Below are 16,396 nucleotides of genomic sequence, written 5' to 3'. Positions count from 1 at the left end.
TTTGATGTGATGTAAGTTACTATGTTCCTTTAATCACTGGCAGAATGAAACATCTCCCCACCAAGGACTATGACCCAAAAATGTAGAAAATATCCTGAACTCTTAATGTTTCATGAGTTTACAAGAGAGCTAGAGTAATTTTTTTCACTAATGCTGGAAAATTAGTGAAAGATTTTGTTGTAATAAACATCCCCCAAAACACCATTATTTTCAGGGGTAAGTGTTAGTCTTTATGCTATATATACAAGAAATAGTCACTGTGAATAAGAATACATATACAAGTCTATTCAGAAGCTCAAGGCATAAACAATAAGTGCAGGAAGTGAGTAGCACAGGATTAGATACAAATACACTAGTATAACATGAAACAAACTTTTTGCATGACTTTGTTGTTATTTCTTGGGTGTGATGTTGTAACACAGGTTCTTGCATCATTGCCCGCTATCCATAAAGCTTGTCCTATAATGTACGTCTCAACTTCTGAAATGCCATCCAAACAAGTCATATACTTGTATACTTAGCAACAACGTTACGAGTTATCAGGAATAAGTGCAGAATGTAAGTAGCACAAGATTAGATACAAATCCTGCACATATACTTAATAATACTGAAGAAGAATCTCTTCATGACAGTAGCTATGAACACAGTGTTACCTGTGAGATTTTATATTTTGATGCATCACTTAGACATAAGCAGTGTTTCAAAGGAGGGGGTAAAGTGGAATTACAAATTCAGTTTGCAAATACATAAGATCTTCCTCTTTGGGTTTAGTTATTATGTGTTGATAGAGTATTATATGGTCAGTAGCTTAAAAAAATTGTGGCACAGGATTTATAATCATATAATAAAGGTGGCATGATACAACTTGATTGGCAAAAACATGTTTGATGGTCAGTGCATCAGCAAACCATGCACAAATAACTTGTAAGGCCATAACTAATCACAGAAACAGTTTTGTGGTAGAAATATTCACAATGTTTTCATTTACAAAGATTACAACACAGAGTAACATGTCTACTTGATAATGGCGATGGTGATGACATTGTTGTAGGCACTTCCAGTGTGTCCTGAAGACTGAAATGATGGTTCTGCATCATTTGAATCACATGAATCAAACCTTGTTCAAGGTAGTTTTAGCTTCTCTTGGTAGCAATGATAGCAAAGCATCTTGGTGACACAACTGGATTAAATAGTTGTGTAAGGTACACATCTTGGATGTTGTCCTGAAAATGAAGACAATTCCAAAGGAATGATTTTCTACAATCTTGTAGGGAACATTATTGAATGAATACATTCAGGCATACCTTCTAAATTTTGAAGAAACTGACCAAACTTGTGCCCTCATTGGGGCTAAGTCACCGCACACAGTCTTTTATGTGACTAACTCTCCTTATGAAATTAGGTGAAAAGCTTGGAAGATTTCGTCAACGAATATAAACGAATATTTTTGTTGGCTGCAGATTTTCGAAACAGGACAAAAAGGAGTCTGACCGCTCATTACTAAAAGCTGTAAGACTGTGGGCCTAACTCACCTGTTCTAGGAGATAAAGGTATCTGTCGAGGAGGATGAGGGACTCAATACAGGGAGCTAGAACAGCACGGAGCTGAACAAATGCTGCCAACTGGCGGTGGACGTAGTTGTAACTTTTATCATAGTCTTCCACAAGGTCTCGGGTCACCTGACAAATAACAGGACATGCAGCTGCTCTAAATTCATTGGAAATGAAGTATTCAGTTTCAGACATGTTTTGAGCAGTGTTTACTATATCCTATATAAACTACATCATTTCCGTGCATAATTAATGTGTTTTCATAATCCAGTTGATCTTGTTCACTAAATATAAGCTGATGTATCCTCATGTCAAACTGAGAACTATCATTGTTTAATCTGCACTCAACATTATTCCAAATACCAGTTGAAAATGGCTGCCTGTAGAAAATCAAGAGGGACAAGACAATCCAAGGAGTGACATGTGCATCTATCTCTATCGTAAGAATACAATGACCCAATCTGTGAGGAAAACATGCTATCCCATTCATCAGCTCTTATATGGGTTGCTGAAGACTTCCAACCCGAATAGTCACGGGTCAGAAAAACATCTAACATCAGCTTGATCAGAGATACATGCGTTCCACATGAATGTACCTTGTCTGCTGGTAGTCCCAGCCTTGTGAATGCCTTTACCACATAGTCATACAAAGACTTGCTTCGCTTGTCCAGTTTCCGTAGTTTCTGACCACCATGTCTTACATCTCCGACCACATCATGGATGATCTTTTCTAACAGGGCCCTTGAGTAGAAAGACTGACCCTGAAGCTGGATATAGATTGTTTGTTACACAAGAGGAATGATTATTAAGAGTGTCACATCTGAAAAGATGGTAGAATGATTGATAGTGCAGTAGTAGTTTGTAAAATGAGCTCCCAACACCAGTGCTATGTTCTGACAATACTAATGCTAGAAACTAATAGAAAAACATAGCAGTTAGCTTATTGAATATGATCTGTGCAGGTAAACTAATGATCTATACCATGAACAGCCAGCACCATCACAGTAAAATGAGTAACTGTAACAATGGGAACCACCAAATTAAAACAACAGTTGCCTCATATGTAAAAGTTACTTGAAGTTCATTCTACAATATTTCCGCTAAATGATGTCACTCAGCAAAAGTGTTCCAATATAGGTTTGGAATAGACAATTCAGTAATTGCTATTGCAAACAACAATCATAAAATGGGTGACGGATCGAGCAAGTGGATGAGCCTGACCATTATTTTGAAACCCTTTATTACCAGATTGCTGGGCAACTTCTGTAACCTGGCAACCCCATGTTTCAGTACTGATTCAGCAACTCAAGGTTGATATTAATGACACTGTCCATGTTCATGGAAAGTTGAAGACTATGGCAGTCACCTGTTTCTCAGCAGCCATTCTGTGCACTGACAGGCAGGCTATGTTCCGAGACGCCTTCCCCAAACCTATCTGTGCCTCCTGTAGATAGCTGCTCATGGGGAAGTCTGAAAGGGTACCTGCAGGATATATCACACATGTAACCAAGATACACATACACATCGTCTAGCCGAATTGAACTAGGACACCTGCACTTTACCAACCCCTGCTTTCGGCAATTAACCCCAACCTAATCCTAACCTACCCTAACTTCCAGGGACCCATAAAGTGCAGTCTACCCATGTAAGTCACAGATGATAGCAAGCCACAATATTCTTTTACTGAGTACCACTTATTTTATTTTTTATCAGAACAAACAATTGTTGCTAAAACTACATTCAGAAACATTCCCTACTATATGACACCAGCTCAACCCTAGTCAAGACAATCTTATGATTTACAGTGGACAGCTTGTGATTCAATCTACTAAACGTTTTACATATACTAAACAGCAAAAGAAGTGTAATTTTCAATACACTGAAATGTCATAAAAGTAAGCATTCATATTTATGTCATATATTTAAAAATGTGACGAAAAGCCAGAGTTTGCTGTTCAGTATACATTAAAAGTGACAGAATCTGACAATGTCCTCCTGGCCAACGTGTTCCTGTTCACTATGTGCCTGGTGGAAAAACTGACAAAGGTTACTCACAGGGCTCTATCATGTTGATCTATAAATCAAATCAATGCATCACCTTAAAAATCCACCCTCAACTCCTACCTATAACATACTTGCATCATCACCGAATGGATTGGCAATAAACTCCTCTTCCAGGAGATGATAGCAGCAAGCAACATTACACATGGCTTGGACAGATGGACTGTTGACGAACAACCGCACAAGACTGGAACCAAGACCCCCACACGTATGGAGACCTGTCAGAAGCAGCCTTGCCTTGTCTGGGTCTAATCCCAAATCAACTACTGACTCTTTCACCGATTCCATCAGCTTCATGTTACAATCAACATATTTTGTCAGTGGGACAAACCTGTCATCTTTAACAGGTTCAGACCCATCTCTGGTGTTTTGGATCCTTTCAGCAGAAGTCTGGTTTGATGAGGAGCTTGACTTTTTGTGCTTTTCAGATGAATCCAGGTTTTGCCAACTGTCTGAGTGTTCCACTGAATCATTACCTGTAATGTTGACTGCAGAAAAATCACTGTTTCTTTGTAAACTTGTGTTGATTCTTGTGGTTTTCTCCAAATCACCAGTCAGACTTGTTGAACTATAGTCACTGGATGCAAACTGCTCTGCTGTTTCAGCATGAAGCATATCCACATCTTCATTGTGTACATTAATTGAAGTGAAACTGTCAGAAAGTTCACCAACATCACAGCTTGAACATTTACTCACTAAAGAACTAGACTCTACCTTGACATCACTTGTAGTCCTATTTTCAGACATACTGTCTGATGGATGTTTTTTGAGATTTCGTGAAGATTTCATTTGTGTCACTGACTGTTTTTTTCTGATGTTCCATTCCTTGTCCAACCTGCCTGCCCTCTTGGTGGCACCCTGAGCGTTTGTGCATGAAGAATCAATCCCAATGACGTGATGGTTAAACTGATAACTCAACTGAGTGCTCAGGTAGCCTTTCCCACTGCCAAGGTCGACTGTCTGAAACATTTCCAACCTATATCATATTTATGCAACATTAAACAGTGAGTAATCTGGGTTTAATGCTTATTTTAGCATGTTCTAACATGGTTGTAGAAAACTAAACTCCCTACACAGTACACACACACGAATACCATCCTCGATAATCTCCAGGGTATATGTTCCGATATATCTCCACTATAGCCTGGATGCATTTATGGCTCAGCCTGATAATTTTATAACCTCCTTTTGCTGGTATCGCATTCTCACTGTAGCCAATCAGCTAAGCCACCATTCCAACGAAGCTTGCAAGTGTCAAAAAATAAAGCGGTCACAGCTGCAAAAGTTTGCTTGCTCAAATTTGGGGGTAATCATACTAACCATGCTAACAAACTGACAGTTCTAACACTTAAAAAGATACATTTGCAAGAACTCCTTCTACCTCTTTCAAGGTATCTCTGCATCATTTGCGTTGCCAAGTTTTATCAGTAGTCAGCCAAGGGAGGTAATAAAATCATAGAGCCGTAGATGCATCCAGAGTATAGTGGAGATCCATCGAAACATATACCCAGTAGATACTGAGGATGATTCACAGATTACACTTTGTGAATGATAGTCATGTGATCCAATTTTGTGAGACTGTTATGAAAATTAACACTAACTTACTTTGGCATTCCTTTATCATTATGATTTTGAGCTGTAGTGGTGATTTACAGGAACATATGCCCTGGAGATTATCGAGGATGATAAAAAAACACATTCTGAGGACAGTACTACAAACCATATAAGAGTCATAACATGGTCGTAAGTCCTTGTTAAATTTTGGCAGTTGCAAATATCTGAGAGTTAAAATCGATTTGCTAAGTTAGGCCATAATGAGATACCATTTGCATAAAATTTAAAAGTACTAAAACTAACAAAGGCTTTATCATGTCGACCACTTAGTTTGTTGAATGATTTAATGATTATACTAGTGAGAATAATGTACAAAATTTATACTTAGTATTTCACTGCAATTTATTTTACACTGCAAGTTGCATTCCACATTTGCATCAAGGAACTTTGATTACTTGTTTCAAACCTGGCTCGCCCTAATTATTCTACATATCGACATCACATCCATGCTTGTTGGTTTTGTGTCAAGGCATCTGCATCATTTTGAGCTTTCTTCCCACATAATGTGATTAAGCGGACATGCTGCAATATAATTAGTGAACTGTTACGAGGTGTTGAACACAAATTACAAGAATCAGAATAATTACTCCTACATGTTTCTCTTACCAGATTTGTTTGAAAAACATCAGCGATGTGTGCACAAACTTCTGCCATGACTTCAACCTCATGACTCTTCTTCTGTGACATCAACACACAATCCAGGCTATCATTATCAGCAGCAACATCAACATCGTCATCCTGTACAGCACATCTCTGCACACTGACAACATCATTAACTGCAGTTAAGACATCCATTGAAGTCAGTGTATGCTTCTGGGCAGCTTGTGTGAATTCATACAAACTTGAATGCTTCCAGGAAATAGGACAGACTTGAAGATGAACACTTTTTCTCCCCTTTGCTGACACTGAAGAAGTCTCAAGAAACTGACACTTAATGAAATCAAGTCGATGTTCCTCTGGATCAAATGATTCCCACTTTTCTTCCAATTTTATATTTGCTTTTGCTTGCTCAGCATTAAACATTTCACCTTTATCTTCCTCTCCATAATCTTTGGACATCACTTCATGCATGCCTGATGGGAAAGAAGATAATTCATCATCAGACATCTTTAAAAGTTCTTCCTGGATGTTCTGTGGTACATAGAAACTCCACAAGTTCTTAACGATGAAATCTGATGCCTGTGAGTTTGCCAAAGGCAAATAGTCTGCTAAGAAAGACCAGGACCGATAAAGCATTACTTTGGTGTTACTGATCAGTGTTTCCCTTGAGCCATGAGTCACACCACTGTTGGGAGTGGATCTGGATGCCATATCAAAACTGCATCTGCAAAGACAGAAATCAACAAGGTAAAATAGTTAAAATGTATGCCAATTATCACGATTAAGCAGACTGAGCTTTAAGTGTCAATATTGGCCAAGTCTTTTATTTATGTAGATATGTACCGAAAGTAAAATCAGCATTCATTCTGTATTTCGAAAACAGAGTTCCGCTTTTGGCAACATTCCAGCAATATCATAGTAGTGACACCAGAAATGTTGTTCACAAATTATAACCATGTGAGAATCGAACACGGGTCTTCTGTGTGACAAACTAACACTTTAACCACTAGGCTACCCCACCGACTCCATTTTGAAAAAAAATAACCATATCGAGATCAGATAATCCAGTGACTGAAAACTGGGATGTGATGACATGCTGTCAACTTGGTCTGAACATTCAGTTGCCTACTTCATACGATATGAATAAGCTCTTATTCCAGCCATTACCTATATCGAGCACACTTTGGTAGAGTGCAAAGACATCTAACTATATGCTGGACTCTTGCCTCATATGAGAAGTTGTTGGGAGATCATGGAAGGTAAGAAACAGTACTGATGAGCAGCGCGTAACATAATAGATCAGTTCTTAATAGTTTTCCATTTTAGAAAATAAAGTTATAAAATATAAAACAAATCTCTACCTATCAAGACTACCATGGGTAGTTTTATTCCTACAGAAAAGAACCCATTTTCTTTACTAAACCTTGGGACCATGTTCTCCCATTTTCAATCTGTCGGGTGCAATCGAATAATGTGTACTTTGTGTGAATGACTGAAGTGATATATGTGTAGTGTGGGGTTTGAATCAGATCAATAGTCAGATAACTATAATGAATTTGCGGCCAAAGAGAATTCTTAGCATAAGTTTGAGTTTCTCTGCCTCTGGCACTGTCAGTGTCATGTTTCCAGCGGCCACGTGTTCTGGGAAGCCTCAGTCAGTGACTACATGTTCATCCGGTCACCCGACTGACAGCAGTAGGACTACTTAATGTTATGTCCAAACAACTCACAGATGCACTGTTACTCTCGAAAATGATGATTCCTGTCCGGTCACCAAAGCTTGTCATCATGTTTCGGAATCTTTCTCCACTGCACGGCTCGCACTCTCCACGCGCACTTCCCATGTTCGCCAAATGGGCGCTGGCATGTTGGATGGTGCAGACTGGGACTAACTAGGGGTTAGTGAACTGTCGCCAACACGACAACTTAGTTGAATATCGCACAATCCGATAATACCAAGTACCCTTCTGTCTGGTTACTAGCTTGTGACGGTCGACAAAATTTCTCTTTCAGAGGCAGTATCTCGCGCATGCGTAGTAAAGCTGAAGCGCGAGGTTTGAAACTTTCAAAATGGTTGCTGTAAACAAAGCACATTGCTATGCATTTTGATGTGGTTTGTAAGACATTTCATTAGACGCTTTAACTGAACTGACAAAGTTATTGAAAAGTGTAAGTTACAGCGTATCGTTTTATTTGCCTTAGAATAGCAGATTGGTGTGACTTCACCCTCTTCCGTTTTTGCCAAAAGTTGACAACTAGTTGTGTCACCTGTTTTCGTGGTATTGTCCTCGTAATTTTATATAGACACCAGAATACGCGCAGTACAATACATGGTAAGAGAGCGGCTCATCGGGTGCAGCTTATTGCAGAGTTAATTGGCTCAGATTGCCTACTAGGCTCACCCTGCGATCTCAACAGTTCAAGTGCATCTTTTATCATCCAGTCTCAGATTGTGATTAGGGATATTTACACTCAACTCAATCAATTGCCCTTGGACCCATTTTCCGGTCCAACACCCCATCATGATCCTTAGGTTTGGGCACCAAAATCTGAATAAACACCACTAAAGTATTTAGTTTTGGTTTTAATGCTCAATGACAACCTTTTTGTGAAAAAAAACTAATTCATATTCAAGCTACAGATGGGTTTGTAGTGTTAGTCAAATCTGTTATGGTAAAATGTAGGATCACTCATGTTCTACATGACCTACAATAAGATATTTGTTTCTGCAGAGAAAAGCGGACAGCTGACAATTTCAACAAACTGAAAGAATGGAGGCTGCCCCATGTGTGAAACAGGTGACAATCGCCGCCAATCAGTACCACAACAGCCGCAGCAACAGCAACCTGATCTATCTACAGAGACAGCTTGAGGTACAGGAGTTACTATTGCTATCTATCATGTTCACAAAGTCTCATTAGAGACATGCCATCAGTTCCCAATTGCGCAGGTCGATGCCCATGCTGTTGATCACTGGATTGTCTGGTCCAGACTTCATTATTTACAGACTGCCACCAAATAGATAGAATATTGCTGAGTAAGGCGTAAAACTGAACTCCTTCACTCCGAGGAATCCCAAGTTGCCAGGGTGGAGGCACATGCGTGAAATCAAGATCACCACTGGTCATAAAAATCAACAATCTTTGATGAGTTACAGGTTGTAGGATGATCAGAAAAGGATCTATTCTTCGCTTTCTGCAGGGTTCAGATTTGACTGTCAGTCAAGTCCACTGTCACTTCAAATTTCAACCTTTCGCAAAATGTAAACACTAACTCATCCGCCATTTCAAACTGTTGCGAACCTATCTACTTCCAAGATAATAAGTAGTTCAAATGATTTCATTATACATTTATAGTGTGGGTACAGTTACATAGCACCTAAAAGAATAGGCTGGTTTCAGTTGTGTGGAGTTGGGATAGTAAAAAACAAGGTCTTAGGTATTACATTACTGCTTTTAGTAAACAGAAATTTGTTTTGCTTGGACAGACTATTTTTTATGTTACAATGTTTTCAAACACACATGAATGGCACCTATTACTCCCTTCACAGACAAGTTCAATTTGCCTCTCATCCCATTCTGTCTTCTACAGAACAAGGAAATTTGATTTTAATGGTGGAATGGATTGGAGATAAACATTATGTGTTTGGAAATTAGATGATTGTTAGACTGAATTGATAGTCTCTAAATGAGTCATTTGAAACCTCATGCTACATGTTCGTCTTCAAATGAAATTTGGAGATTGTCAATACGGTCTGACATTCATCTAATTTCCAAACACAGTAAAATTCTTGTGGAATACTCGAATACTTCATAAATAACTGTTGGATGACTTTCATGCTCTTTGGAGTATTTGCTCATGTGCCTTTCTGTTGCACGTATATGTGTTACTGACAACCCGTATTTCAGAGATCAGGGCTATGAACTGAAGGTGGGGGTGATGGTTGCTGAAAACACTAGTTAGTGTGTTCATGCTGCACATCAATGTGCCCGAATTGAGAGCAGTCTGGTTGGTATTTGCATGCTTCCTGAGGCAGTTTCAGAACTGTGTGGTTCTTCTAGAAATGGACAACCAAATCGCGATGTCCTACATGCTGTAACAAGACAGTACAGTGTCCTGTCATTCCTTCAAAAGGCGTGGCAGTTTCTGCTCTGGTGCAATCAGTACAATATTCGGGTCTTGCCTGTTTATCTCTCTGGGTTAGACAATGTTCATGTTGATGCACTTTCATGATGTATTGTAGTGATTCATGAGTGGTTATTCAGTATTATCCTCCCATTACTGGGGTTGTTCTAGGTGGATCTGTTTGCCTCTGTTTGTGTTGGTGTTTTGCTCTCAGATCCTGGATTCGAGTGCCACCGCCTCTGATGCCTTTCAGCTCAGTTAAGACAGACAGGGTTCTCGGGGCCTTCTCACCGATACCCCTGATCTCTAGGGTCCTGTCGCAGCTAGCCCCCCAACCAGCACGACCACTTGTGCTTTTTGCACCTCTGTGGTCGTCTCAGCGCTGGTTTTGGTAATACTCAGGCTGCTAGTTCAGCCACTTGAGCTATTACCCATATGTCTGGACTTATTATCCAAGAACAGCAAGCCACACCCGAATCCCAGGATTTACACGCTCGTTTAGAGGCTGACCTATCTGTGTTTACTATCCGAGGCTACTCCACGGCATTTAAGCCTTCCGCATTCCTGCCAAGGGTGTTCTTTTAGAGCAACACCCTTTGGTGCAGCGTTTCTTAGCAGGCGTGGAAAGAGTGCCTCCAGTGGACAAGTCCCAGATGGAGCTTGTCTATCGTCTTAGATTGGACGTCCTGTCCTCTCTTGTATGACTTGTCAGATTTATCTCTCAAGCTGTTAGGATGGAAAGCAGCCTTTGTGGTGACTGTGAAATCTGGTAGACGGGTCAGTGACATCCATGCTAAATCAATGGAGCTGGAACTTACCTTTTTTTCAAAAAGATTGGGTGAGCATTCACTTACCACTACCTGATTCTTACCACCCTAGGAACTTAAGTCCATTTCACATAGCAGCACATATTGATCTTTCTGCTTTTACGCTTCCTGTATTGTTTGGAAACACTAGTAGATTTATTCACGTACTAGATGTTTGCAAGACTCTTAAAGCATATATCAAGTGAACAGAGCATATCAAGTGAACATCTGGCGAACAAACTGTATCGAGGTGACTTGTTCAAGCCATATGTCTTTGGTATGTACACAAAGTCTTCATGTCCCTTGAGGGGTTAAAAGGTCATTCGAATGGAAAAAAATTAGGGACTGCTGCTCTTCCCATTGAGGAGATCTGCTCTGCAGCTGTTTAGAGCTGACCAAGCACATTCATTGTCTTTATCAGCTGGACAAACACTCTTGTGAGCGTGCACGGTTTGCCCAGACAGTGCTCTGCAGTGGACAGAATAGCATCTCTCAAACCTATTGAGCATTCCAGACAACATACTTTGTTTTGTACATAGTATCAGATTTTGAATGATTCCTCTTTTATCAGTGGCAATATCTGGTGATGGTGTATATTTCTGCTCTGGCATATTGGTATTTTTTCTCACACTTTCACTTCCCCACCTTTGGTGGGCTGTGCATTATGGGCAGTGCCTGTTTGGGCAAGTTCCCCTGTAGTTATTGGGGATGGCGTTATTTGGGTGTGACACTGATAAGCCAGTCCCTTTACAGGCTAAGACAAGCACTTGCCACTTCCTGCACCTTGACTGACATTGGCAGTCAGGTGTGGTTTTAAATTGTTTCCTCGAATGGTTCCTTTTGTCAGACAGAATGCCTCTCCCAACTGAAATATCTTTGGAAGTATGTCTTATGTACCCCAACTGGGACTTCTTTTGAACAAAACTGCAGATGATCTTGATTCTTTGAAGAAAGTCCTAGTTGGGGTACAGCCTCATTCTGTATGAAGGTGATGAAACAAATTTTATGGATGATTAACTTCTTTATTTTCACAATAGTGACGTTTCGGTGTGGATTCTTATACCGTTTTCAAGCATATGGAAGGACAAGGTGTAACAGTTTATATACAGGTACATTGGATATTGCTGAGGAGATTAACAATAGCAACAACATAATTGAAAAGATGAGATAACAAGAACATCAAAGGATATAACTTGAGTTGTTGACATTACCAGTAATTAGTGTGAAGCCAGGGGTGGGGGATTACAGCTTGAGGAGACCAATTAATAGAGGATAAGTGACGGAAGCCAGAGATTAATATTTCTTGATTAAAGTGTCGAATTGGTTCTAAAATGTCTCTAAAACAGTTCATTCTGTATGATTTGTTCAGCATGAAAAGTGAGGTGTGAGGTTGACAGCTAGAGTTACCTGCTCTTGGCTGTAAGGGGCCCTGAGGGGCCTTGTTGGGGTGGTCCCACAAGACAAAAACCTGTGGGTTTTTTGTTTTGTAAATATTTTTATTAAAATTTAGTTACAACTGTCGTAGGTCTTAAAATGTACATTTTAATGCTGATATGTACCCCAAGGAAGACTTTCTTCAAAAAATCAATAATGTCTACAGGTTCGTACGAATTTGGGTGTAACGTTGGGGTTACTGAAAATCATTTTGATCATTTGATTAATCGTTTTTTAGTTAATGATGATCAATCTATATGCTGTGTATTGATAGCCATCCCTAATGACCATTGTTCTGTTGTATTTCAGATTCTTCATGGAGTGATAGGCCGAACTTTGCCCCTCAAGTTCTTCAACCCCCGACAACTTCTGGCTACAGAATGTCTGACCTGTATCGTGGATATACTAAACGATCCTCAGTCTAAGTCGGGATTAGTACTCAAGTGTCTTACAGTGCTTAATCAAATAGGTAACCTTGAACAAATATGAAACTCCTTTGATCAAGTCAAAAATAGCTTTCAGTATCTCTCTACACTTTTATCCAGTGTTGTGCTAATGCAGAATGGTATTTTTAATTTTTCAGTCTTTGTCATGAACTTTCAATCTGCTTACCCTAACTTTGGGTCTGTGCATCATTTTCAGGATTTATTATTGTAATGATGTAGGCTATTAATTACTGAGCTTACTAGATCAAACTTAGATTTGAGACAAACGAAGAATCATGTTGTTTTGGTCAGAGTTGTATTTAATGTTGCTCTTGTCATTTGCCTGATTGTTGACTTTGAACCCACTGTGCCTGCTGTGTGCCATCTGCAATTTTAGCCAGTAGTCCAAGATTTGAATCTAGGTTAATTCTTTTCCTTTGCAGTCTCTTCAGAACAAATGACAAGAGAGTGAAATCAGAAACTAAGAAATCCATTTATTCACATCTTCCAAGCAACCACCTTGATTAGGGATTTTATGGGACGCTTTTATCACCCTGTGCTGTGCTTAAAACTGATTGAGCTGATTCCATGGTGATTGAATTAATTAGGTTCATACGCTTCACTTAGTATCATGGAGTGCACCCTCCTTACAAAAAAAGACACCATAGGCCATCTCACATACACATTGTGTCTCCGACTGTCCATTGCTGGTACCTCAGTTTGTAAGAGTCCAAGTAATGACATCGCTGGATTGTCTGGACCAGATATAGTTATGTATAGTTATATTTGGTTATACCCTGTCATGAAGCTAGGATATTTATGATTGTGGTGTTAAACAAAATACAAGCAACTGAACCCGATGTATGTTCCAGGCCAGGAGCATGATATGAAAGAGATGCTGCATTCCACCTTCAACCTGACCCCTGTGTTAGCTGGGGTGCTAAAGCTGCACGGTGGCCCATCCTCAGACCAGCTCACAGCAGAGGTAATGCCAACAAGCTCCTGAAGGTGTCTAGTGTGTGATTTGATCTTATTTATGGACAACAACAACAATAAGAGCACAGATATTTGTAACTGGTGTCCTGTGGAAGCATGTTCAATTTTTTAATGCAATTATTACCTTGGTCAGTGGATCATTTGAGTATTAATGTGTTGAACAAACTGTTGTTTCATGTACTTTGTGTAAATGTTTGAGAAAAGTGTACTACATGATTTTCAAGTGAGCAGGCCGAGGACTGAATGGTTAAGATTTCCAACCTTGTCATAAGATTACCATCGTATCTTGACATACTAATTTTCTTCTGCTGCAGATTTGCCATTCTTGACAGCATCTTTTCTGTATGGAAACAAGTTTCCCGACAGCATATGTGTTTAATGTTTTTGTACTGATTGTTTTAGTGTCTGCAGCTGATGATGAAGATCACTCATGGCCACAGAATCAGCTTCCATGAGAGCTTCATGGAAGATCTTCTCAAGTACCTCATTAAACAAGTGTGAGTTGACATGGTGTTTTTAGTTTTATAAATTCATAATACAGTAGAATACTTTTATAACGAACACGGATATAACGAACTGACGGCTATAGCGAACTGTTTTAAAAGTCCCGAAGAAACCACTATATGTTATCATATAAAAAAGTCGTGAATAACGAATTCTCTATAATGAACTTACCGGCTATAGCGAACTGATTTGCAATCCCCGCGTGTCCCAGGTAACACTAATTAACAGTGTAAATAACGAACTGAGCGAACTCAATCAGTGTCATTGCCAGTTAGTGATGCTCACTTTGAAATCCTCGACAGTTCCAGTTAACACTAATTAATGGTGTGAATAGTCAATTGAGCAAATTCAATCACTGTCAATTAGCGGCGCTCACTTTGAAATCTGACCAACAAGTTAGACGTCAAAACATACTCCAGTTTTCTCACCCATGTGAAGTTGTAGTTTGCATTATTAACCAATCAGATTGCCGGAGGCTGTAAAGCCCGTCGCTGTCGACCTAGTTTTGTATACTTCTGGCACAGCAACTCGGTCTTTGGCGATTTAAAAGAAAACGACAAGTGCATCCCCTCAAAAGGCCTGTGTATATGCCTCCCACGCACATCAGAAATGTTGACAGAAGCTTTTGATACTTGTGAGACTTTTAAAATACCATGTATTCAATGACGAGTGTGTAGTGACGAGTGACCTGTGTAAGATTACTGACTTTGTAGTGAAAAGACCGTAATATGAATGAATGTACGAATAAACTGAGTAGGAATGTGTTGTATTGTATAGTGTGTTTTACTGTTCTTTCAATGGATTTTTGTGAATAGCGAACTACGGATATAACTAACTAATTTCAGTGGTCCCTTGTAGTTCGTTATAAAAGTATTTTACTGTATTTATTTTATATCCTCAAGGTGAAATCACTGTTGAACAAAATGCAAGACATATTATATGGAAATTCAAGGACAGACACGTGGTGTCAGAACCCATACTAGTCAGAATAGGTAGTTAAAATGAATTGGGTAACAGTGGAGTCCTTGGCAATCTTGATACTATTTCTGCATTAGTCTATTTTAAAGTGTATGAGGGAGACCCAACTCCCCACAAAGTTAAACAGGCTGTGCAAAATTTCATCCCTTGAGTACATCAGACATATATGGTCCAGGGTTCAAATCCTGCTTTTGTTTCATGAAATATATACCGCTTTTCAGATTTGAGACTGAAGAAAATTATTTATCACTGTGCACAGTTTCCACATCCTATATAGTATTTCTCTTTCTCTGAGTCTGATTGGAGCACACTCTCATCTGTATAATTACCCAGCAAGGTGATGACAGTATTTCTCTCAGTTTGAACGATGCCCTGCTTCAGGTTGACTCCCAACGAGATCACCCAGTCGTGTCTGGGCCTTTTGGCCAACCTGTCTCGAGACAACTACACAGTCCAGTCGTATGTCAAGGGTTTGGTATGTCTTCACACAGATGTCTGGTTTTAGAGAATTCCTGGAGAGATAGTCAATAAGATAAAAACTGATAGGAATAAAAGTGATCAGAGCAGTTGCAAACTTTGATTTTTCAGATTCAAAAGTATTCACTGTGCAGTTTCAGAAATATGCACATAATTCTAATGTTGTGGATGTTTTATGCACTAGTTCTAACTAGCAGAAATGATTATCAGTAAACTTGAGCAGTCCAATTAATGGCTTCATTGATTACTTCCTTTGAAATTGATTCAGTCTTTTGTTTAGATGTTCAAGTTGATTCTGAATGTGTCAGTCTTCAATTAATAAGCTTCTCAGGTCATCATGGAAACAAACAACATCATTCAAAAACATCCTTGTGAAATGTTACATTAAATCTTATATTGAATGTTTTGACATACCATGGTTGTATTGTAGGAGAACTTTAAACGTCTGATGCGGATGCTGTGTACGTACATCTCAGACAAGAACTTGACTGTGGCTGTGTTCAGCATGTGTGTTCTCACCAGTCTGTGTCTTCATGAAGAGATTGGTCAGGAGGTAGGTCAGCTTGACACAGGTTTTGTGTTTATGTCAGTTAGGGTAGTGAGTTAGCTGTAGTGATTAATGCACTGACTTGTCAAGTTGGAGACCCGGGTTAGATTCCCTATGTGGGTACAATCTCCTAAACCCATTTTATTTGCTTTGATATTTCTGGAATATTGTTGAAGCGGCATAAAACCATTCTCACTTACTTCTGTCAATTTGCTGCTGGCATGTTTAGTTTATACATATTTTATTCACAATGAAAACAACTGGGGACAAGTTCTTTCA

General features: G+C 39.3%; 2 protein-coding genes across 4 annotated transcripts in view; one reads left to right on the top strand and one right to left on the bottom strand.

Annotated features, from left to right (window-relative positions):
- Positions 1 to 266: 266 nt before the first annotated feature.
- LOC137286946 (probable methyltransferase-like protein 25) lies at positions 267 to 7,863 on the bottom strand. The gene is made up of 7 exons (XM_067818990.1): positions 7,556 to 7,863; positions 5,832 to 6,549; positions 3,686 to 4,571; positions 2,917 to 3,032; positions 2,147 to 2,317; positions 1,533 to 1,679; positions 267 to 1,223 (listed from the first exon to the last, which is right to left on the bottom strand). Exons 2-7 carry the CDS (start codon positions 6,534 to 6,536, stop codon positions 1,134 to 1,136), a joined length of 2,115 nt encoding a protein of 704 aa, XP_067675091.1. The 5' UTR covers positions 6,537 to 6,549; positions 7,556 to 7,863; the 3' UTR covers positions 267 to 1,133.
- Positions 7,677 to 16,396, top strand: part of LOC137286945 (protein CIP2A homolog L-like) — a 36,358-nt gene continuing 27,638 nt past the window's right edge. The window contains exons 1-7 of one of the 3 annotated variants that reach the window (XM_067818989.1): positions 7,677 to 7,723; positions 8,558 to 8,698; positions 12,500 to 12,659; positions 13,488 to 13,600; positions 14,014 to 14,108; positions 15,475 to 15,568; positions 16,001 to 16,123. In XM_067818989.1, coding sequence (XP_067675090.1) covers positions 8,597 to 8,698; positions 12,500 to 12,659; positions 13,488 to 13,600; positions 14,014 to 14,108; positions 15,475 to 15,568; positions 16,001 to 16,123 — 687 coding nt within the window. In that variant the 5' untranslated portion in view covers positions 7,677 to 7,723; positions 8,558 to 8,596. The other 2 variants (XM_067818988.1, XM_067818987.1) reach the window with 2 other exon arrangements.

Source organism: Haliotis asinina, chromosome 6 (assembly GCF_037392515.1).
Source record: "Haliotis asinina isolate JCU_RB_2024 chromosome 6, JCU_Hal_asi_v2, whole genome shotgun sequence".
Taxonomy (NCBI): domain Eukaryota; kingdom Metazoa; phylum Mollusca; class Gastropoda; order Lepetellida; family Haliotidae; genus Haliotis; species Haliotis asinina.
The sequence above is the reverse complement of the archived record's forward strand: the minus strand, read 5'-3'. Positions and strand labels throughout refer to the sequence as shown.